Source organism: Trematomus bernacchii, unplaced genomic scaffold (assembly GCF_902827165.1).
Source record: "Trematomus bernacchii unplaced genomic scaffold, fTreBer1.1, whole genome shotgun sequence".
NCBI lineage: Eukaryota > Metazoa > Chordata > Actinopteri > Perciformes > Nototheniidae > Trematomus > Trematomus bernacchii.
The window spans coordinates 96854-121538 of NW_022987701.1; the positions used below are offsets into that span (position 1 = coordinate 96854).

At 38.9% G+C, this 24685-nt stretch overlaps 1 protein-coding gene across 1 annotated transcript; it reads right to left on the bottom strand.

Moving 5' to 3' along the window:
• Positions 1 to 57: 57 nt before the first annotated feature.
• On the bottom strand, positions 58 to 5764 carry serpine1 (serpin peptidase inhibitor, clade E (nexin, plasminogen activator inhibitor type 1), member 1). The gene is made up of 9 exons (XM_034139665.1): positions 5659 to 5764; positions 4011 to 4249; positions 2643 to 2867; positions 2365 to 2559; positions 1844 to 2042; positions 1596 to 1696; positions 1384 to 1470; positions 675 to 758; positions 58 to 569 (listed from the first exon to the last, which is right to left on the bottom strand). Exons 2-9 carry the CDS (start codon positions 4246 to 4248, stop codon positions 532 to 534), a joined length of 1167 nt encoding a protein of 388 aa, XP_033995556.1. The 5' UTR covers position 4249; positions 5659 to 5764; the 3' UTR covers positions 58 to 531.
• Between the last annotated feature and the right edge of the window lie 18921 nt (positions 5765 to 24685).

Below are 24685 nucleotides of genomic sequence, written 5' to 3' on the forward strand. Positions count from 1 at the left end.
CACAGATCTTAACACTAGAGTAATCACAGACTGCATTTTTGTAAAAACATAGTATTTTAATAAATATAAATACAGCAAAATACAAATGTTATTTGGCAACAACAATGAAATAACAAAAATAGACATTAGAAATAACATTGTAAAAATAGATAAACATATATCTTGTTTTAGTACTGCAGTGCATCGGGGCCTGTTGTGTCAGACAACAGTAAAATACTCAATTAGTTAACTTTCCTTCATACTTCTTTTTCTTTAGTCATTTAGAGAAATAAATAACAACAAACAAATAAACTCCCAGTCAGTAATGTTTCCAATGTCTGTTGTAATAAATGTGTGTATCTATTTGCCCCAGTCTTATTGTATTAAGTACCTTATACATAAAGGTGTCAGTGAATAAGTCTATTGAGTCGTAATAAGTCATATAAACTGTGTACAGTAGGTGTGGTGTGTGTATGGTCATCATGTGGAGTGTGAGCAGCAGTAGTCAGACGCAGTGGAATGAAGGCGGGTCTTCAGAGTGGGTTCATGTTGTTAAGGCTGGTTGAACTGGCCCATGAACAGAACAGCACCTGAACACAGGAAGTCAAACATTAGACACACCATCCCACACGCTCAGGTCAGATAAATACTTCTAAAATTGGATTTTAAAATAAAATGGGAAGAAATAGTGTTACCTGTTGGTTTGTGCTGGATGAGGAAGAGGAAGGGTCGGTCCAGAGTGAGCTCCTCCACTGCCATACGGGAAAACATCACAGCAGCTAAAGGAGGGAGAAATAAAAAACCAGGTCAGAGTCTGGAGGTTTATGCCTGAAGCCCTGGATACTCCAGAATACAATCTTATCTAATGTAAATTGTGTTTACAGTCATTTGATTAAACACACAACATGTCAAAAACATCTATCTGACACAGGGCCCTCAATAAGACAGGGCCACACATACGATTATTATCACATGCCCTATGATTGTGTCTTGTTATGGTGTGTATTCTAAGATCAACTTTCAGAATGATTTGACAATTCAACCTATTTCCAAGAAAATGCAGTCCTTAACTCAATTTGAAATGTTCAGTTTTGTAAGCCAATATAAAAATGACATGATTTCTCTCCAAAGGTATTGACACAAGCTAACCAGACCTGTGACTCAGTGTTAGCATGTCAGTAGTGTGATGTTGTTGTGTGTATCCTTCTGTATGTTGTAATAATCTTAATTTGTATGGTTAAAAAAGATTACAAAAATACTTTATTAAGAGTTTCTGGCTTTGACTGCAGCTTTGTTTTTATGTTGCATCCTTTATTTAACATTTGACTCAGCATTTCCCTTGGTAAAAAGCGGTTGTGTGTTGGTGTGTGTGTAAGAGAGGGAGAGTTTCAGTCGTGGGTCTACCTGTTGCTGCTGCTCCTTTGGTTCCTCGCTCATTCACCTCGATCTTCACTCTCTGTAGAACCTTCGACACACACAGCCTCTCATCAGCTGGAGGGCAGAAACACATAGATTAGATATATTGTTTATCAGAAGGCTTTCCACTCATTCTGGAAAATAACATGCTCATATACTTGTATGGTAAAGTTCAAGGTTAACTTAGGATTTGAACTTACTGGTGATGCGTGAGAAGTCAGCAGTAGCCAGGTTGAACATGTCTCCCAGACCCATGTTGATCAGGCAAGTCTTCAAATCCACCTCAGAGTTCAGAGTAAACCTGTGGAAACACACACAGTAATAATGTAACCCTGGTATCCACTAAACAATTCCTATGACACAAACAACCAATAAAACTACACTTAGAAAGTATATTTTCATTCATTTCCTCTTATCTACCCATACTCTCTGACCCGTCCTCCCTTACCTGGGCATGGCGAGCTGTCTCTTGACACTCCTCAGCTCTGTTCTCCACTGCTTCATCCTCTGGCTGCTCAGATCGGCACTGAGCGTGCTCAGAGGAACTTCAGGCTCGAAGGGCGACACCAGCAGCATGCTCAGGGAGTCACCCTCGTACGGGACCTCAATGACATCATAGTCAACGCCTTCGGCTGTCACAAACTCGCCTGTTGATATAGGAGAACGTTTTTTTTTATTAGTGTCATCTTCCAGTGTTGGATTTAGATCAAGCACGCTGGTGGTGTAAAGTAACTAAGTAGATTGACTTAAGAACTGTAATGTACCACAGCTTTGATAACACTTTAATGATCAATAATTATAATCAAAACATCAAATACATAACTTTTCTTCTTTGACTTGAGTGACATTTTGAATGGAGGACTTTTACTTGTAACAGAGTATTCCTACACTCTGGTACTTCTACTTTTACTCAAGTACAAGATCTGAGTACTCCCTCCGCCTCTGACTGGGACAGGGTGTTGAACATACCATAGTTGAAGCGGTTGGTGAGTCCCATCATGTGCACGGGCACGCTGCTGCCGTTGGCACAGTGGAACATCCTCTCCTGGGTCAGTTTGGGGTCAAAGGGGACCTTCCACAGGCCCTGGAAGTGGAGGGCATTCAGGAGGACCAGGCGGGTCTCGTCACTCAGAGAGCCAGGCGCCAGGAACTCTGGGATCTCACCTGCAGAATACAAAATCAACAAATGAGTCACGAAGGATTCAGAAGATGTGAGCACTTGAAATGAACATCTCTGCGGTAGGTACCTCCGGTGTGGTCTGAGACCCAGGAGTTGATGATGTTGACCGCCTGCTCTGGCTTGGTGAAGTCCACCTGGTTGGGGTGGGTCTGGAAGGCCTTGGTGAGGGCCCGGCGGTACCCCTTCTCCAGACTCATCTTCCTCTCCACCATGACCCCGCTGGCGGTGTCCACCCCCTCCTCACTGGACAGGTCCCGCTGCAGGAGGCGCTGCTGCCGGGACATTCCTCGCTCTGCGGGCCACAAGAGGTCAGGGTTGGTTTGACACTCATCTTACAACAATAATACACCGTTATATTTCCCTCCTCCCATGCTAGAGTTGACCTCATCCACAGTTTTATTACCTCCATAGCACTTCTTTTTTGTCACCATGTCATGTAACTTATTAAAATGTGTTTGTTATTGGCTTTATTCATCTTGTATGTAAAGCCTAAGCAAAAACGTTTTTCATACACTGCTACATTTTGAGATTTTGGGTGATTTCACCTCCACAGCATTGTCTTCTTTTAGACAGGTGTTTTTTTAATACACTTTGTCTATTTACTAGGGATGCCAGAAACTGACCATGATCAAATTCGAAAATCGGACAGCCCTGGCGAATATTAATCGATTATTCGCCCACCCCACCCCGACTTTACTTCGTTTGCACTTGTCAGTTCGAAGTAGTTCCACAAGGAACTCTTCTTTGAACGTGCCGCTTTGTTCATCTTTAGTTGTGTTGTTCTCACTGTTCTGTATGTCGCCAATAAATCAATCGCACGTGAGACGGAGAAGGGGGGGGGGGGGGGGGGGGTCGGTGTGTAGCAGTCTGCACTCTGCGGCTTCCTCCAAGTTTACAGTAAAACAAACTGGTGGTGTGACCAATGGCCATTTACAATTATTAATACTATTACTATTATTAGCATTAGTCTATATTTTGGTTGAAACTAAGCCAGGAAAAAAAAGAAAAACATAAATAATAATAAAAAAATATATAAATAAAATAGAATTTTAAAAATAATTTTCGATTATGGAGACTGTAACGAATATTCGAAAAATCGAATAATCGCTGGCATCCCTACTATTTACTTCTTTAGATTTCTCCTTAATTCACCAAAAGTAACCATTTGAAAATGCTTAGTTTGCATATTTAACATAACTTTTTAGAAAGCTTTAAAGTGTCATGGTGATATGTATAAGTTAACATGTTAACCCTTTTAACCTGCAGTGTCTACCCTTAATATTTAATCAGTTATATACTGTATCTGTAAAACATTGTTTTTTAATGGTTGTGGAGACGACAGCATGCTTTTTTCTTTGTTTTTTCTTCCTGCACACTGTTGTTGTTTGGTTTTGCACCACAACAAATCCTCCATCCTTTATTCTATGTGTCTCACCTTGGAGAGAGAAGCCCATGGCAGCGGTCAGGGCCTTCCGGGTGCTTCCAGCGGCGCCGGTCTGAGCCATGGCGAGGACGGAGGCCACGCCGTACGGGGACAGGGCCACGTTTTGATCCACAGAGTCCCGGGCCAGCTGGGAGAAGACCTTCAGGCCGAAGTCCGTCTGTCTGTCCGTCAGAGAGCCAAGCCCCACTGTGCTCAGAGCCAGCAGCAGGGAGATGTACACGCAAAGCATCCTGGGAAGGACAGACAGAAGAGAGGAGGTGTGAGATGGATTGAGGAGGGTTTTTCGGGGGCAATTTCGACAGTTAAAAGTTAAACCTTCATTTAATTGTATTCATATTTTAACAAAAACAAACATATGTTGCTGTATTAGTATACACTGCGACTGGCATCCATTGCACTTTATCCCAAAGGAGTAGAAATATGTTAAATGTCAGGGATAAAGAAACTTGGGAAACAATGCACCCCACATTGTGTCTGTTTCCCATTAAGAAGATACCGTAAGTACTTTGAATTGCTCAACACTAAGAGACTTTAAACAGCTTGCAGATGTTTTGAATCAAATGTTGTGACTAAGGCAAAATTCCAAAGAAATTCTTTAGCTTCCAGGAAAATCGTAAAATAAAGAATTTGCATATACTTAAAATGTCAGATTCCCACGATAATAAATATATTTTTGCATTACAAAACAAGATAAATATGTGATCACATCCAGCCTCCATCTGCCTACAATAAATCCTCCTGTGCTTTAAAACCTGTGGACTTCACATTCAAACTCCATCTTCCCAGATATTCAGACATGTGTGACTCATGCTGACTGTGTACACAATCACATCTGTGTGTCAGCTGGAAAATCTGCCTGTGTGTGTGTGCCGGTAGCATTGGTTTTCCACTGCAGACATCAATAGAGTGTACTGTGTTTGAAGAGGAGCTGGACTTCATGAAGCAGAGCATCAGAGACGCTGCTGACCTCAGCTCTGTTTGCATAAGCATTCACAAGCAGCTCAGAGAAGACCTGATTTACTACTTTCTGCCATGGTTAGAGTAACTGTAGTGAGACAGAATTAGTTACTTTCCACCACAACAAGTATCTAATGTGGTATACAACTAATTGAAAGTATTTTAAGGGGATCGAACTGACTATAGCTCCACCACATCAGTAAAGAATAACAGTTCTTAGTACCTTTTCTGCACTGAAAAACTTAAATCGTTGACTTTAATTAAATGTATTATGTCAACAAAATACACATAATAGAATTAGGTTAGTTGAAAGCAATAATATTAAGTTGAACCAATTATTTTTTATTTCAACTTAATATTATTGCTTTACAGTTATGTGAAATCTGGTGACATAATACATTTAATTAAAGTCCATTTTCAGTGTAGGATGCTGTTAAGGATGCCACCTCCTATTGGTACACTCTTTTAATACTGTAGTCTTATATTATTTTACATAATGCTATCATCTGCATATATATAAAACCACCATGTTATCCCTTGAAAGTCACATCAAATTAAACCTTTTTGCTCTTAATTGACGGTGAATAAAAAAATTGCACTCTAAAATAAAAAACGACATCTGCCAGTGTTTTCATTTGAGGTTTTCCAAAAGTCTTCATAATTAGATAAGTAGAATTCTTACCTTATGGTTGAGATGGTTCAGATTTAGTTCAGCAAGTGTTAGTTGTTTCAGCTTCAGTCTGCTGCTGCTGCTTGAGTGTGACTGTCTGAATGACTCTTTATAGTGCAGAGCTGCATGGTCCGAAGCCCCGCCCCCCCCACCTACGCACAAACACACACACAGAAGTTATTAGAGAGGATGATGTCATCTGACACTGTCTGGACGGGCTTCCTTTTCCCGTCCTCTCTCCTCTCACTCCCTTTCTCTGTCTGTGTGTCTGTTTTCAACCAAACCATGACAGAGCACATGGAAAGTCACTCAGCTGCTCATTCACACTCACACACACACTCACACACACACTCACACACACACACTCACTTACACACATCCCTAAGGCACGTACAGGAAATTCAGTACTCAGAGAGGCAGTCAGAACATGTCTTTCAGCCTGTAGGGTAATAGGTGTGATGTTTATTGATGTGTGGTTTTATAATTATTATAAGTATTTTTGTTATCTTGACACAACCCAAGCTCTTGTGATGACTAGTGAAAAACCTGTGAGATTCTGATGATTGTTCAATATACACGACGTAGGACCAAAATATGTGTTTTAACTACCGGCAAATGTCAACGCGCCAATTTTGCTAAGTTGTGAAACAAATAAAAAACAATAAATCTAATGATAAAAGTGAAAATATACCTTATTCCCTGCAGTTTGTATTATTTTTTTGCCAAAGGAAAACAACTTTTTTTTTGAGAACTTGTCTTCAGGAATCTGGAATTTACTTTTTCCAAATCAATGTCAACTAATAAAACATGCATATTCTACACATTCGATGCACATTTAAAAGTATGAAAAAATTGTATACTTATTTTTCAGACTTGGCAAGACTTTTAGATAATTATCTCTAAGGAATTATTCAAATTGGTCAATTAGGTTGGTTTACTTTACTTCTTACTTAAAGGGCTGCTACTATACCTTCAAATGATACTTCATCATAACAGCATAGAACACAGAGCATGTCCCACATATAAATGGTCGAGCCTGATTTGATGTGCGAACTGAAATGTATTTATAGTACTGACAGAGGCGGGAAAAGTACTCAGGTGCAAGTAATCATTCTGCACAATGACCCGTTTCAGTAACAGCCAATTAGAGTGGTGCAGGGATGACGTATTTACCCGGAAGTAAGCTGCGCATGGGTTCCCTCGCCAAAAAAAAGCAATGGGATTTTGGGAAATAGCTCGAAATAAGGTCTGTGGATAAATGCACGTTTTGTTCAGCCGGATAATATCCACATGTCTACCTTACTTTATCATTTTCAAATCATAAATCTAATCGCCAGAAGCAAAATGCTAACGTTATGCTATAAAGGAACTGCAGCCGAGTACAGCAGGGTCGCATGACTTCAACGTCACGCCAACTTAAGATCCATATTCAAAAATACAGATTAAAATTGTACAAGTTGAAGTGTTTGTTTTAACAGTTTGCAGGAGGCAGGCACTTGCTTTCACGCAGAACCGGGGCAAACAAACTTAGCGGAAGTGTTTACATGTTCGGCGTAATGACATACAACGTCCTCGACAACGTCTGTAGTCCTATTCAGCCACTTGGTAACAACCATCGTTTTTCAGACACGTAAACTCTTCAGAAATCACCAGCGGGGTCACTGCTGATGTATTTAATGTCGTAGAACAAAACGTGATCCGTCTCTTCAATGTGTCTCAACCACAGACCTTATTTCCAGCTATTTTCCAAAATCCTATGGAGGAATCCCATTGGCTCTGAGACGTGGGAACCCATAGTGGTAAAATGCTGGCTCACTTCCGGGTTTTAGGACTCGTTCCTTACAGTATACAAAGTAAGGGAATGCAGAAAGGCTCTTTCTAAGTATTTATGAATAATATTATATTATCACTTGTAAAAGCATTTTAATAGTTTGTCAATGTGGAGCCAATTTTGGGGACTTCCTAAAATACTTGATTGATAAGTAATGCATCATATTAATATAGTGTTGTTTTATATATAAAAAATATAGGAACAACGGGTGGTAAATAAATGTTGTGGAGTAGAAGTATAGAGTAGCATAAAATGCATGAAATGGAAATACTTAAAGTAAAGTAAAATGTTGTCAAAATAATACTGAAGTACGCTACTTGAGTAAATGTACTTGGTTACATTCCACCACTCAGCACTGACTAAATGTACTCTTAAAGTATTGTAAGTAAAGTGCACACAACACATCAGTCAGCATCAACTGTCTTTTCTTGTTGCATATAAAGGGGTTTGAGGACACGTGCCCACACGTTCATGCTTACATTTTTACTATCAGGAGTTTAATGTTATTAGCAGAGCTTTAGCTTTAGCTTATATTTCATACAGTCACTCTTTTGACTCTCTTTTGGGGAATGACACAAGCACCAAATTTGGTCGTGAGTTCCAGCATTCCTGATCCCACGACTCACAGACATCTGCTAGACAGGACAGGGAAAGGGAATTTACACACTTTTTCCAAATCGATCTGGAATGAAGCGTCTGGCAGACCTTCAAAAATGTTAATTGAAACCACTTTTTCTCATTGTGGTTACAACTTAAAAGCAATAAGAACTTTCTGGAACTGACGCAACCTAAATGCACCCGTTTTGGTTTCATTTTGTAGTTCTATCAGTGAGAAAGGACAAATGAACATATAGGTGTTCGAGCATGGCTAATAAGGGGAGGAAAGGGATGGGTCACCCACAAGCTGTCCTTTTCTTGTGATGGTACAAACCATTGAATTTACTCATGATTATGAGATGTTGGTCTTAATTATTGTTTTCTACATCTGTGTATAACATCACATTACACGTTACTTGTTTGACGCTTTTACCCAAAGCAACTTACATAGACTCAACACTTAATTTCTGCCTATATCATAAAGAACAAAATCCTTTGTAAATGTGCAATAAACGTAAATATTGAGGTGGAGAATCAGCCAATATAAAGTCCCATGATACTGGGCTGGATGAAGCATTGTTGGAAGGTGGTGATTGGAGTCTCCATTGAGTAGACCTAATCCAGTTTATGCAAGGAGACATATGTCAAACTAGGCGACAACAAACTAAAGTTTCATTAAATAGAGCCCTATGCCACTAGACAAAAACCCACTAACACCTTTTAACATCTGGCTTGTCTGTTTAGCGGTAAAGGTCACTATAGGCATTCTTTCCCAAGACAAGTCGTGGTCACACACATTTTTGTCCCTTTACGGCACAATTTTACGTGAGCGCATTGAAGTGAATATAAAGGTTTAATACAAAAGACAATAGACAATTTCTTAAATTGTAATACATGCAACTAATACGCTCTCCAAAGCGACCAGACTTTAGTCAGACGACATCATTTTACATTTCTGATCATCAACAGACTCTAATGAAAATGTAACAAATAAAAAACTTGTATTTGTTAGGCTTTCCACGGTTTCAACAATCACCAACTCTGGTTTGAGAGTTTGAAAGATAATGTTTAAGGAGCAGGTGTGAAAAGGAGGTTGCCACCGTGGCATTTTCACTGTTAGACTCTGTTTTTGCAAAGTAACTAAAGGTATTAAATAAATGAAATGGATTAAAAGTACACGAAAAATGTAAATACTCAAGTAAAGTCCCTCGAAATTGAAAAAAGTACAGTACTTTACCAGTGGCGACTGGTCATTAGGGGCAGGTGGGGCACAGCCCCACCTAGTGTCAGCAGAAAGTATTACAAATAATGATTACAAAAATGCAAAAAAATAAATAAAAAAATATATAAAATATATTTTAAGATCATGTTTAATCATCTGATTCGTCTGTACATTGCTGTTTTAGTCTGTGTTCTTCTAATTAGTGTGTCTACAGTCACAGTGTGTGCCTATTGAGCTGTTTAGAGCCATGTGGGACAAAACCTGATTATGCCCCTTCCTCTCGCTGTGAAGTCAACGGTGACTGTAAAAACTTCACTGCGCATGCTCAGAGTATTTTGTAATGAAATGTGTGTGGCAAAAAAATAATGACCAGAGGGGCATGGAGCTACCATCCCCACCATACGTCATCTCAAATCATTCAAAGCTGATTGGCTGTAAGTACGTGTGCCGCGAAAAGTGTGCTGTGTGAAGAGGAGACGAGAGAGCTGCAGTGGCGCGTCCTAAAACCAGGAAGTAAGCACAAAAAAGCAATGAGATTTCTCCAGAGGATTTTAGAAAATAGCTCGAAATAAGATCTGTGGGAAACGTACCTGTTAGATAAATGCACGTTTTGATTAGCCGGATAACATCCACATGTCTACCCTACTTTTATAATTTTTTTATCATAAATCTATGGATTAGATTTATGATAGACTTTTGAAACTACAAGAACATAAGGAGGACTTTTACAAAAAAGTAATAGAAATGTTTGTCCAGAAGGATAGGCAAATGGACTTCATCTTCAAGTCAAGGTAAGACCGCCATTTTATTGAAAATGGGATCTTACTAAGAGAGAACAATTCAATATTTAAATGATAAAATGACATTTTTTGGGTATCCTTTTGTTGAACTGTCTGTTTAAAATTAATCGAAGCATCAGACAAAAAAAGCTTTTGAAAATAATATTATATTTTGGTTTAGGTCAAAATATAATATTTGTAAACCTGAAGAGTCAGTGCCAGTGCCTCAGCAGCCATGAACCTCACTGCACGTCACTGCAGAAGCTTATATATAGACATCTAAGTTTTTTGTGCCCCACCACTTTTGTACATATAAAAACGCCACTGTACTTTACACAACTGCAAACGTATACTTTACTTCTGGCAATGGGGAAAGAAGTCGATTGTCTAATTTTTAGCGGGTATTTTCGTATTGACATTTTGGCGGGAAAACAGTGTTTGTTATAACAACTACAAGTGTCAAAGTCAGTATTAGTGAATACAGACACACTTGTTCACAAAAAAAGAGGTGACCATCGCTGGGTTAGTGGGCAAGGCATGGAACAGAAAATGTTTCTGAAACTACATGAAGTCTAGCAGAGTGAGACACCAAAAAAAAAGACAAACCCAGTCTACAAAGTGAGATGAAACGCTTTGGGAACTAGACTGGCCTGATGTCATTGTCTTCTGGCTTTCATCATCCTCAAAGTCAAGACAAGTGTGTCTGAGGGACGTTTACAGGCCCATTTACACTGTCTTTCAAACAAGACAGTGTAAATGAGCGGTCTTTGTCTTGGTGTTCTAGCGTTTTAGCACTTTAATTGCCTTGTAAAATCACATCATACAGCTAATTTACTGCCAAGCGTAAAGAGCTGAAGCTACCACTAAATAACTTTAAATGTTAGCAACCACACAATGAGAGAATGCTAGCGATGATCTGGTGAGTCATTTATGGAGCCTTTGTTAGGCCTGTTGTTGCAGTACATGTCATCCTGCTGTTTGTTTAGATAATGTTGCCAAAAATACACACATGCATTAGCACATGTCTTTACCGTCTCTTGGCATGATAAAACCCCCACTACCCCCACAGATTTGGTTCATTCCTTATACGGATGTGAATGGAAATTTGGCGTGTTCCACCCACCCAGTTCTCTGCGGGGGCTTCAGGAACATGGGAATCAACTGTTGCCAAGACAATACACAACATCACACCCACAGAATCCAGATACCAAAGATATCATTTTGGTTGGCAGGACAAATATACAAAAGTGCATCTTAACTTGCCAGGTACTTTTGAAAGACAATACATCCTGTCCTTAACAATTCAAGATCTTCTTACTCTGAAAAATTGGGACAGTTGACATAGAACTTGAAATATATACCTTTATAATAGCTTTTCTAGTAAGACACATAACGTAAATAGATCAGCGTGCGAGTGGATGTGTTCTTCTCCTTACTTTGTGCTTTTTCATTTTATTTAGAGGCCATATAAAAGCCTGCTCATTCTTTTTCCACTCTTTGTGCTGAGCTAGGCTGAACATGTCCTGGACTTACGTCTGAAATGGGAGCACAGATGTAAAACAGATGTACAAGTTCTCATCCAAGCAAACAATAACTGTGGCGTGTTCTGTCTGAATTATAAAAAACAAAGCATTAGCATCATTCAATCTGCTTTCCTCCTGAGATTATAAAAATACTAATAATGCACTTTATCTGTAAATATGTATTAATCAAATCAAATCAAATCAAGTTTTATTTATATAGCACATTTATAAACGATTTTTGGTCGAGCCAAAGTGCTGTACAAATAATTTAAAAAATACCCTACAGTAAAGACATTTTCCAGCTAATACAACAGCACAGTTTGTTCAGAATATCAGTATGGGAAAATAAAACGACACCCTCTGTCCTTAGACCCTCACATCGTATAAGGAAAAACTTCCAGAGAAAAACCCACAGTTTAAAGGGAAAAAATGGGAGAAACCTCAGGGAGAGCAACAGAGGAGGGATCCCTCTCCCAGGACGGACAGACGTGCAATAGAAGCTGTGTGTAAATCGAAGAGATAGGTAGGTAGGTAGACCGAATGTTAGGAAAGGCATTTCTTAGTCCTATCAATCGATCAAAAAATATATTCATTGCAACGTCCTCACTGTAGTTACAGGAGGAAGTACTTGGTTATGTACCTTCTTCTTTTTTTTGTACGCATTATTGTTTCCAGATTAATCGCGAGGGTTTACGCGTTAACAATGACAGCCCTAATATCTAGACTATATATATATAGATCTTTTCAAAGTTAAAAAGAGCTTACAAGATCAAACTAGCAAAAGAAAAATACAAAAAATATACAATATTGAGTAAAGCAACTACATACTAGAAAATGTACAGTAAGCTAAATGAAATAATTTAAAAAATCAATAGAAAAAAAAGGTGAGAAAATGCCTTTGTATAATAAAGGGATTTAAGAGGGTGATTAACAAATGAAATGTGTCAATAGATTTAACGCTCATATTTTGTAATAAATGACATTGTTCATTCTTTCGATGACTGATTTCAAATGAAAAGAAACAGACGCTGAATAATCATTGGTCATGGAAACGGTACTGACCAAATGCGCTGACTTAAGTTACGTCACATGTTTTATTGCATAATGTTAAATAGGAAAGTAAAGGGAAAGCTCTTGCGAAAAAAGAAACTTTCTTATGGGTTTCTTAACATCCAACCACATATGGAGAAAAAGACAAAGAATTACGGAAAATGTTGAGAGTAAGAGGAGAGGGGATTCCCTGTTTTAACAGCTGACCTTTCGACCCTGAGGTTTTGGCCCTGGACAGAATAGCATTGTGGATGTAAGTGTCGGTGTTTGATCCATGTTTGTGTACTCAAAACATTTCCAACCACAAGGAAAGAAAAAAAACACTTGATAAATACACACAGAAACAGAATACTGCACATTTGAAGAGTGTGTCATCATACCGGTCTAAACTGGTTTTTGATTTGGATCAGCAAAAGAACATGCTATCGCTGCAGTCTGTTCTTGCTAACTATTACATGTTTTACAATAACGTGGAAATAAAAGTTACACAAACTGCAAATTCATGACTCTGATGTTTGTAAGTCATGTGTTTCCTGGTCATTTGGATGGATATTTAAAAGTCAAGTGTAGTTTCTGTAGGGTGCTTTGTCAAATATATATTAGTCAGCAAGAATAGACTGCTGCAATGCAAGATATATAAGCTGATACAAATCAAAACTCACCAGTTCAGACTGGTCTGGCGTAGCACTGGTCACATGTGGTCTTTTTCTGTTTAAGTGTGTATTTTCAGGCAGTTATTTCCAGGTGTATACTCATGGAATCCATCTGCTTTAATTGTTGTACAGTTAGCCTGTGTGTGCATCTGTATTAAGCCGATTAAGTTTGTAAATGCATGTTTTTTGTACCATGTGCAGTCAGTAGCCCTAGTTAACAAGATATCTCTAAGCAGCATGATAGAGTCAAACTGTAGATGACTTGCTTAACCAGGAATAGGCCTGTGACCAGACATTTACATTAGGATGGAGAAAAATGTAGTTTCCTAACAAGCGTACTAACTGGAAGCATGGCATTTAGGCCTCCTTCACACGGGAACGTTTGCGTTTATGCACAGTATGCGTATTCAAAAAAGTCTTCCGTTCACATGCATTCGTTTCATTTAACGTGTCTGTTCAAACGAGACCGCTGGAAACGCTGTAGTACATATGCCGGGACTGTAAGTGGCGCTGTAACTTCCGCCAAAATACACCAAAAGCAGCGAAGAAGAGCAGCCTGGAGCAGCCCCGCAGCAATGTTGCCATGGCTACCCTTCTGTTTATGCCCCGCGGTGTATTTAGCAACATGTAGTTCATGTAATTCTCCATGTCCACTTGTTGCTGATGGTTGTGGTAGAGGAGCTGTAGATGTTGCACTAACATCTGTAGCATGGTCAGTAGCAGTAGCACTAGCAGTAGCTACTGACAGGAGGAAGTGTGTGTGGCGATTGCTGGTATTCAGCGGGATATAGTCATTTCCTCAGCATGTAAATATATGGATAAATGCAACGGGGAAGTTAACTGAAAGAAACCGAATCTGTGGATATTGCATCGACCGACCAAGAAGCACGTCTCCGTGGAGAGGACGCGCTCAGAAAGAGAGATATTCTCTACAAACACCGGGTGAGATCGCTCCTCTGGGACACACCGGTCCTCTGCCTACAAACAGGCGCAGGAGCAATGAACAATAATGGCCTGGATTAGGCAGTAAAGACAAGTTTGGTGTATCGCAGAGCGGACTTTTTAATTTTGTTTGTGTTGTTTGGCTGGAAAATTGTCAATATAATGGATCAATGCATGAAATCTGACTCTGTTTATTTTGTTTAAGGAGTATATTGGGCGTTAACAATTCTGGTTTGCCTTTTATAATATTATTTCATTCAAGAACCCCTTGTGCGTTTAATTAACACAGCTATTTTTGATAGTTGCTACAGCAGTGAGCAGGAGAGGTGGGGCTATCGTTATTTTTTCAGGAAATATTCGTATAGAGGTGATTACACGGACTCGGTTGACCCCCCAGAGCGTTTCGTTTGCAAATCTATCCACCTTGGGAACCGTTATCGTTTGTGGGGTCAGTTTCTATCGGCCTCGTGTAAATAATAGGGCTATACGCACGCGAAACTATGCAGATACAAGCAGTTTTCTCCTCGTGTAAACGGCGCCTTAGACGTTCATCCCACCAAGGGTGTTAATAGAATGGGAGAAACCCCCTATACAAAGAGAAACAAACAGCAGCAGTCCTATTTGTGTCAGGTTTTGCAATGCCACGTCAAACATCGATGCCAATGCCTCATAGGATTAAAAACAGGAAGTGAATCAAGGGCAGAGATAGTCACTTCCTGACGTCCCGGCAGAGACTGAAGACTAAAGGTTATCTTATTTGTTTATGACATTCTTAGGACTGTGGTATGTTGGAAAACACGAGATATGAAATGGATTGTGAGCTGGAAGGTAAGGCACGCAGCGAGTTTCCAAGAAGCTTATATGGTATTGTGGATTTCCCAATGTGGAAGGGAACATTCTAATGCATCAGCTTCAGTCCATACATACAAACTCATTTTGAATCATTACAAGATTGAACAAGAGGTGTAAATATCACAATAGCTTCTTGTTGGATTGCATTGTCATGGTGTACCACACTAGTTCAATGGCTACGGTCAAAACCAGGCAGGAAGTAAGAACAGGCAAACTTATCTGAGAAGGATTAAGGCAGAGAACCATCACTGCTGTGGATCATGAAGGCCAAACACAAGCTGGAAAGCTAAGCTGTAAGCTAACTACACATCTACAGATCTATCTGCCTCTCAAAGCAAATGTCAAACACTCACTACAGCAGCTGATGGACTGCTTAGCAGAGATAAAATCCTGGCTGAGCAAAAACTTTCTCAACCTCAACGAGAGCAAGACTGAGGTCATCTTTTTTGGACCCCAACCTCCAGCCTCTCCGGTTGATATTCTGGGCTCTCTCAATAAAAACATCCTCCCCTCGGTCATGAACCTTGGAGTGACCTTCACTAGCACTTTTAAATTTGATAAGCAGGTCAGCACCGTAGTCAAATCCTGCTTTTTTAAAATAAGATTATTGGCCAAAACCAAGTCGTATTTATCTTTTAATGACTTAGAAAGGGTTATTAACGCCTTTGTTACCTCAAGACTGGACTATTGCAACGCTCTGTATGTGGGTATGGACCAGGCCTCAATTAAACTCCTGCAGCTAGTCCAAAACGCAGCTGCACGTTTGCTGACTGGCCACAAAAAGCGTGACCACATCACCCCAATTCTGGCCTCACTGCACTGGCTTTCAGTTCGGTTCAGAATTGATTTTAAAATCCTTTTATTTGTTTTCAAAGCCCTAAATGGGCTGGCTCCGGCCTATATAGCTGAACTCTTCCAGCGCTACACCCCAGCCAGAGCTTTAAGGTCTGCTGACCAGCTGCTGCTGGTAGTGCCCAAGACCAGGCTCAAAACCCGAGGGCACCGAGCCTTCGCAGCAGCTGGCCCTAGGCTCTGGAACACTCTGCCCCTCCATGTGAGGTCGGCCCAGACCCTAGGGGGTTTTAAATCCACTCTAAAAACACACTTCTTCTCTCTGGCTTTCTAGTTAGAGCGGAGCACGACTCCTGACTTTTCCTTGTGTTTTTTTTATTTTATTTTTTATATATATCTGTTGTAATTTATTGTCTTTTATTGTGATTGTAGTAATGTGTTTTTATTACATGTACAGCACTTTGGCTCGACCAAAAATCGCTTTTAAATGTGCTTTATAAATAAAACTTGATTTGATTTGATTTGACATCTGGCAGGTCATTGACTAATATACATGCTGCAGGAATAATAAGGGAAATAGGAAGCAGGCGAGCAAGTGGGCGGGGAAAGTCAGGTAATGGCGGGAAACGGGTTACTGCAGGACATAAAGGCTGCATCTGAAATTACTGGAGAGCTTAAGTAAAAGTATTCTTTCCACTTCCGAAAGTACGTGAAGTTCCACTTGAAGTAGCATACATTTTGTCATTAAAGGGTATACTGTACAGGTAGGCTCTGTGGGGACATCTACGTACATTTAATTAACAGTGGTGCAAACAGAACTACTTGTGATTTACGTAGATGTCTGTGTAAGGTCTGCTAGGGAATACATCGGCCACTGATTAAGTTCGAATTGGCTGTTGTTAAACTCATCTAGCAAAATGTAGTCAATGTAAATGATGAAATACGTCTTGTTAGCTGTCACCAGACGATTCAGTCACAGTTTATCATCAGTTGTATTAACCTTTGATACTCTATTTCTTGTGGTCATCATGAAATACGTGCCTTTGTAAAGGACAAAGGGAAGTAAAAGACGGGTGTTTGTTGCTGATAACAACACGCAGGGGGAAGCCGTTGCAGTGACCAGTAAATGCATCATCTCACACTGAGAGAATTTGACTAAATGACACATTCATTCATGATAAGCAACGGGCGACTTCCTTGACCTAGTCTGACCTGAGCGCACTGTAGTGTTATTCATGCTGTTGAGTAAACCCCAACAGTCCGCTGTGTGGAAAGAGTTTCCAAACTGAACGTTTACTGGGTCATTGGAAGGTGAAAGGACGAAAAATATGTCAGTTTGAAACTTGAAATGACAACAAAATCAACATACAAAATCAAATGATTTGCCAAACATATAACTGAACTGATATTAATACAAACAAGGACTTAATTATCCAGGGAATATTTAACTTGGCTCAACAATTATGGATCTTGATCTGAGGAAAGTTGCAAAACAAACATTTCTCAACATTTTCAGGACACATAAGACGGCTTTTAGGTTGTAGTATAGTTACTATAGGAATAAAAAAACATAGTAACACTCAGCAAAGACTATCCTGTAATAATAATAATTCAGATTCACATAATGGTAACATCAGTGATTTTACAAGCATACAGTACATTACATTTTACCTGAGTTAGCGTTCACATTACGGTTTTAAATGTATTTATATTTTCCGAGGGAGTATAACAATATTTTCTGGGGAAAAACTAGGCCTTAATGCCATAAGCACATTTTCATTTTGATTTTACTATATTTATTTTATGATTCTGAAATCAAATCCCTGAGTGAAGTTGAAGTATGTATGTTTGATAAGCAAAAATATTCGTATTCATATTTTCACATGATCCCTTTCAATGTTTTTCTACCATATTTGGTGTTATTGGATTACACATGTGGCTGTATTAATAAGTATGTTTTAATGTGTTGTTGTAAATGTTAAATGTTATTTTAAATCAACAGCAATGCATCATATTCTGTAAGAGCAGCATTGTACTATGAATTTGTACATTAATACAGTGCTTGATAGTTTAGTGGTAGAATCAATGAGGTTTGAAAAAAACCATCTTTTTTTATATTTAGTAACTACAGTAATCCTTGGTTCTCAAAAAAACAAACAAGCACACATGCTAACAATCCAGGTTGCTATGGAAACATATTCTGGGGGAAAAAAGGATTGAATCTATGCTTCTTCTTAGTAACTTTATTACATAATCGCTCTGAATGGAATTGTGCTCAATGAGGTTCTTGTGAAAGCAACAGGAAGTACAGAATGATCCCTGATGGTGAACCACAACGTAGGAGTTAAAAGGAATGGAAACTCTATGGTGTGGCCTGTGTTAACCTGCGTATAGTGAGTAAGTGGGAGAGGTTATGGTGAAATAAGCTATCATTAATACACATGCATCAATCTTGACACCCAGTTACATAAACTGGCTGGTTCCTGCTGACCCTTCATGAAAACAAACAAAACTCAAACGTCTGGAACTACTTATACTTGCCTGATCTCCAACACTGCAAGTATCAATCTTGAAAAGCTGTGGTTAAAAAGACAACACACAAAAGACTCTTGGCATCTTAGACCCAATATGGACTTTGAATTGATCCTCCCAGGGTTTCCTTGGTTTGTCATATCTTCCCTAGACTGGACATCAGCTAGGAGTAGGCTTAGTAGTGCCATAGCCCCAGGTACTAGCTATGTTAGCGTAGCTCATTAGAGTTCTGGGAAATATGGGAAATATCTTTGGTGGTTATCGTCTAAAGGTCCACTGCATTTTATCCAACCCCAACGAGTGTATCTCCATTCTATGCCATACATGCTCCAGCTACGTGTGTTAACCACAGGTTGAATATCAGCCTAGCCTGCACATTAAAATCCCAAGTTAGGAATGAGAACATGTTGACGAAACCAACAGGACAATCATTTACCGGAACCTTTTCCAGAAACTTAAAACGATGTAGAACTTGTTTCTGGGTCTTTTTAGTTATTTAGACAAAATATCATTCTGCTGTAGATTGACAAAATAAGAACACCCAACTTGTTCTTGGAGAAGTTTTCAGGGGAGAAAAGTTGGACCTAGTGTTGAACGTTTTCATTTAAAGGTGGGGTAGGTCATTTTGGAGAAAACAGCTCGAGTGCGCTAGAATTTGAAAATACACAGCCGGAAAAAATCTGCCACTTCCTTACAGAGCCCCTCCTCCAACACACACGAACGCGCACATGACCAATAAGTTTGTGCACAGATGGAAGGCTGACAGGCAGGTAGGCCATCCAGTTATTTTAACCGGGCCGGCTAAAATGATTGGTCGTGCTTTTTACAGCACTACGGCTTCCACAGATTAAAAATTGTTATGGATTTTTTGTCAAAGCACTTAAGATATTCATTGCTATCGGGATGTTAAGAGCATTCCATGGAATATAACAAAAAGTGTATCTCGAGCCGGTTTCTCAAACTTACCTACCCCACCTTTAAGGATGACATTCCGCGAAGGTTGACATTGAACCTAATCGACGATACAGATCTTTTGTCACATTCTGTAGAACCACCGATTGTAGCATTTTCAGGGTCTTCCAAATCTGTCACAACTGACACTTGTAAAAACTGACTTTTCAATCTGCCACCTTTTACGGTTGAGGTCCAACCAGGTTTAGGCAGCTGCTAGTAAGATGTGGCCAAATGCACCGTTCTCTGAACCTCTGTTTGGTCTTTGCATGATCCCTCCTAATTTGTATCTGTCCCACAAGTACTGACTTACCTTCAACCCACCCTTCCCTCCTCCCTGCAGGTGAGAGTGACTCACTGTCTCTTTTGACCACGTTTGCCCCACCCATCCGATAATGAGTCAGTGTTTGAGAGTAAAGCTGTGTACCCACATGTCCTATAACTTTGATAACAGTGTCTTGTAAGTAGACAAAACAAATAGTCTGGAGCTCTTTCCTGCAGTGTAGTTAGGTGTGTACTGTATATGTGTGCACAAACAGGACATAACACACATCAGTATTACATACCACAGACTACACAAATTCATTGACCCCTAACCCAACCCTGTTCCTCATCTAATGACACATCTGGAAGCTTAGCCTCAGTCTCTAATTGTAGGTAACATGTAGATGAATCAATTCACTTGGAAAAGGTGTAGTTAATGATATAAGTGCACAAAGGGCTTGGTGTTGGAGTGATGTGTTTGCAGCTGAGAGGAATACAGACAGATGACAAATGAATGTAACGTGTTGGTCATACTGGCTCATATTTAAATGTGGGGTCATTGCTCAGACATGTCATTGTACCTAACAATCTGGTTAATGAACCGATTTTAAAACATATCTCACCTTATTAACATGGATCGTGTTTAGTGATATCCTTTTTTTGTATAATTTTAATTTGACTGAATGAGTAGGGGTTTTGCATACACATGCAACAAATGAGACTTTCTCCTAAAAAAATACAAAAAAAATACAAAAAAAGCACATATATGAAAAACGTATTTATTAATTAATTAAAGAACAACAAAGATGAAAAATGGTTGTCATCAAATAATAGTGCATCCCTACTCCTGCAAAACAAACAAACAAAAACCCGCCCACCATCACCAACCACACACCCACCCATATACTGTACCTCTGTAAACACACACACACACACACACACATATGTATGTATTTAAATCAATATCTGTGCAACAACATGCCAAACTGATAGTGTGACACTGATTTAAAAATAAATGTGTTTGAGCTCCTGTTTTAAGTCAGTTATATAAAAAGATACACATTGTGTGCACACCAAATAAGAGCAGAATTCTCTCGTTTGGTTTTGGGTTTCAGCCTTTTATTTGTCATCACTTGTTCCTATTCTCTCTGATATCGGACTTAGACCTGCTGCTGCTGTGGCTCCAGTGACAGCAGCATAACACTGTTACAGAAAAAGGCCTGATAAGACGATAGACACAGCAGAAGGCAGACAGACTGATAACAGCCTGGCTTGAGAACACAGATGTTATTTCGTCTGTATTTTTCCGGGAATCTGCCAACCCTAATACCATTTTTTTTTATTGAAAGCTATCAATATTTTTTACAATCCTAATTATATTTCAATAATTACATCAATAAATTAATTAAAAAGTGGCATTTTGCCCACAGAATTGATTCGGAATCGATCGTTTTTTTCTTGATTGTGTCGAAAAAATGGGAGAAAACACCTTTTCTGAGAGCATGACTCCTTTGGAGAAACAGAATTATTTTGAAGTAAATCTTTAAAGGGAAACTTTCTATGGGTTATTTTTCAGTGAAAGAGACATTGAAATGACTTGCTTTCACCTCCTCTGAAATTGATGCAGAGTATTGAGGTGTTTTGACCACCATCATGTTGTTGTTTTTTTTAGCAAGAAGTGAACATTATGTAAACTTGAATTGAATATCCACTCATTTACTTTTTGGAAAGATTGAGACGTTTTCCCAACGTATTTCCATTTGATATGTGATTTCCTGTAGTGTTTGAGTATAATATATACAATATATATTGGGCGAATCAGTATTGATTCAGTGTCAATCATTACTGGAAATCTTGATGTTTTAATAAGCACTTTCAATAAGGTTTCAGAATGAAATCAGGGGCTTCGTGTAGAATCTTTTTGAGAAAACACTCTTTCTGGGATCATGACTCCTGGTTACGGTCCTATCAAATGATTCATCAGAGAGAGTCAATGTTTTTAAAGCTCTACAGGACCCTCAGACAACTCTGATTTGAATTCTAACGTGAACTGGACTTTTAATTACAAAAACTACAAGTGTGAACTCTGGCCACCTCCCTGCAGTGATTCACTTCTCACAGCACTTTGACAAACATGCCCCTTTGACCACAGTCAGCTTTCCCCCGCTGAGGTTCCTATCTGCCTCTGCGCCCCGGTGAAGGTTCAATTCCTCAGAGTAGTCAGTACAAGTCAAGACTCGACCTTGTGAGCATTCTTCCTTCTGCGTGTTTCACATGAAGGCTCAACAAACCTCACACTCTTCCAGTAAAGTGAGAGTTTTACCACAAACACAATGCTGCTTCTGATAAACAGACATGCAGTGCTGCTGGTTGAAGGGTATGTGCTAACCCAGCCCTGCCAAAACCACGTTACACAAGTGTGCATGCTTGTTCCTCTGGGCATGCCTTGGAAAAAAGTATTAAAGTCAGAGAACACCATGTATTTATAAAGTCTTACTCACTTCTCCCATACAGCACTTTTCTGAGGAATACCCCTCTGACTTTCTCAACATTTCCCCCTCCCTTGTCCATTCATATGAGCACCAAACGTGGAGAAAGAAAGGAAAGATGAAGGGAGAACAATTGTAAAGCACCTGAAATCAAATCCAGCTGGGCTTCATATTAGATATCACCTAGAGACAGGAGCAGCAGGGAGGAAGCCATTACACCACCAGATGTGTCCCATTTCCAAACCACATGATATGTATGCATCATACTTGTATTGTGTGAAGAAATAAACAAATGACAAACCAATTAGCCAGTCAAAACACTGAATAATCAGTCAGAATACAAAGAGAAAAAGCAGAGAAAAAAGCTAAATGACTAAAAGTTGTTTTCCTTCCTTGATCTGTAAGAGAGAGAAACACCATAAATCTATTTTATACATGTATACTTCCAATCTAAGAGATACAAATGGATACATGTCTAGCAAAAACAAATCAGATTGACTTTTTTTTAAAGGGAAAATTGTTATCGGTTATTTCTCAGGATTTAACAGAAATTTGAAATTGCTGCATAGTTTTAGCTGGGCCATCTTGGTTTTTAGCAAAAATAAAACATTATTTACTTTTTGGAAAGATTGAAATATTGCTTGCATATCAAATGGACATTTGATATGTGATTTCTCATAGCATTCAAGTATAACATGTATTCAATATATATTGGGTGAATCAGTATTGATTCCATGTCAGTCATTACTGAACATTGTTTAACATTACACATAATAAGCACTTAAAGCAATTCAAGTAAACTGTAGACCAAAGAAGAAGACCCAGAAGAAGAATGAGGGATGATGAAGACGTGGGTCATACCATGATTTAAAGTTGAGTCAGAAATGTGCTGTGTCACCATTTATATCTTCCCTGTCTGTATTAAACATGACACAGGGTTTCTACAGAGTGTCTGACAGATATGACTCATCAGCTCCCACTGGAGGGGAGGGATTGAAAACATATGATGTTTTATATAGCATATTCCTTAATGCATATGCAGGAAATAACTTGGGCTTCACTGGGGAACAAAGCGTAGCGTAATGAGAAATGAAACAATTGTGCACACCAAAAACACACATTGAATCACTGCATGCCTTACAATTGGATCCAGTTTTTTTGTAATACATTGAATGTTTTTAGAATGAACACATGTCACCTTGTTGAGCCATAGCCAGGATGTTCAGATAAACTGTGGTCTACAGTATAACACACAAACCCCATCATATCAAATCAATGATTTCATGTTTTCTTATTTCTATATTTCAAATATGTTTTATTTGTTTGAAATGAAACTCTTACTAGTAACGTCAGATTTATACAAACACATTCTTGTTTGAGCCCAAATCATGATCCTACTAATCCAAGTGTTTTTGTTTCAATTCACAAATGTTACCACATGTTTAAAACTGTGACTGTAACTCGGGACTAAATCTGTTTCCCTTTAGATGTATTACAAATTGCAGTTTTGCTATGGAGTGGACATATCATGTTTATGAGACACTGGGGTTGGAGAGGAACACCAGGTGCTCAGGTATACATAAAGGAAACTATTGATCTAGTAAAGTACTATTAACTAGGGCTGCTCGATTATGGCCAAAATCATAATCTCCATTATTTGGGTCAATAATTGATATCACGATTATTAAAAACGATTATCCATTTACTTTGAAAACATCCATTTATTGAAAGAAAATTGAACAGTATGTTTTTAACAGTTGATTACCCTGAACTTTAAGTATAATTCAACTGGAAAACCAATAAAAAAGATTTAAAAAAAATAATAATTATAATACATTTAAAAAAATTGTTTCGATTACGTTGTTTTCGTAATCGTTGCAAGCCAAAATCGTAATTGCGATTAAAATACGATTAATTGAGCAGCCCTACTATTAATGCACTGGCATTGTATGTTCAAACTTCCATACATATGGAAAGAACAACATATAAAGTGAATTGCTTACACCTAGATGATGTTGTGTATGTATGGATATGTTCCAACATTATGAATGTTGAACAGGAGGCTTAAGTATGGGGGGCTTCAACATTGGCTTGTGGGTTTTCAGTTTGAATTAACAGCAGCTTTGCAAGTGTGAAATGTGATTTCTAATTCTATCTGCCAGAATATTAGTACAAATATACATATTTACATGTGGATGGACCACACCTGCCGTAAGTGTATTTTATAACATAAATAATGTGGAGTTTGCTCAAATACAATGAATAAACCTTGGAAAGATTTTTATAGTTCCATATTTGGGAGCACTAAGGAGCCCAGATGTGATCACCATTTAACCCTCTACAAGTCTTTGACAACAACACGACTCCACCCCGTGATATGACTAAAGATTCAGAACTGCCATTGAATTCTTCTGGTTTTTTGCAGGAGATTTCTTTCATGCCTGGCAGACTTTTCCAGTATTAACAGAGTGAACATGATTAATTCCCAACAGGGAATGTTCCAAAAATAGAGACTCAGTGTGGTTAAAGCGGGGGAAGTGAAGTGCCCTGGTGCTTTGGAAC

What these genes read in the sequence shown, in the direction of transcription:
- serpine1 (XM_034139665.1), bottom strand. Translation starts at nt 4,248, where the DNA reads ATGCTTTGCGTGTACATCTCCCTGCTGCTGGCTCTGAGCACAGTGGGG. An exon ending in AGACAGCTCGCCATGCCCAG is followed by an intron (nt 1,697 to 1,843) that starts GTAAGGGAGGAC and finishes GTGTTTCCACAG; the next exon opens with GTTTACTCTGAACTCTGAGG. An exon ending in CAAAGGAGCAGCAGCAACAG is followed by an intron (nt 759 to 1,383) that starts GTAGACCCACGA and finishes TCCCTCCTTTAG; the next exon opens with CTGCTGTGATGTTTTCCCGT.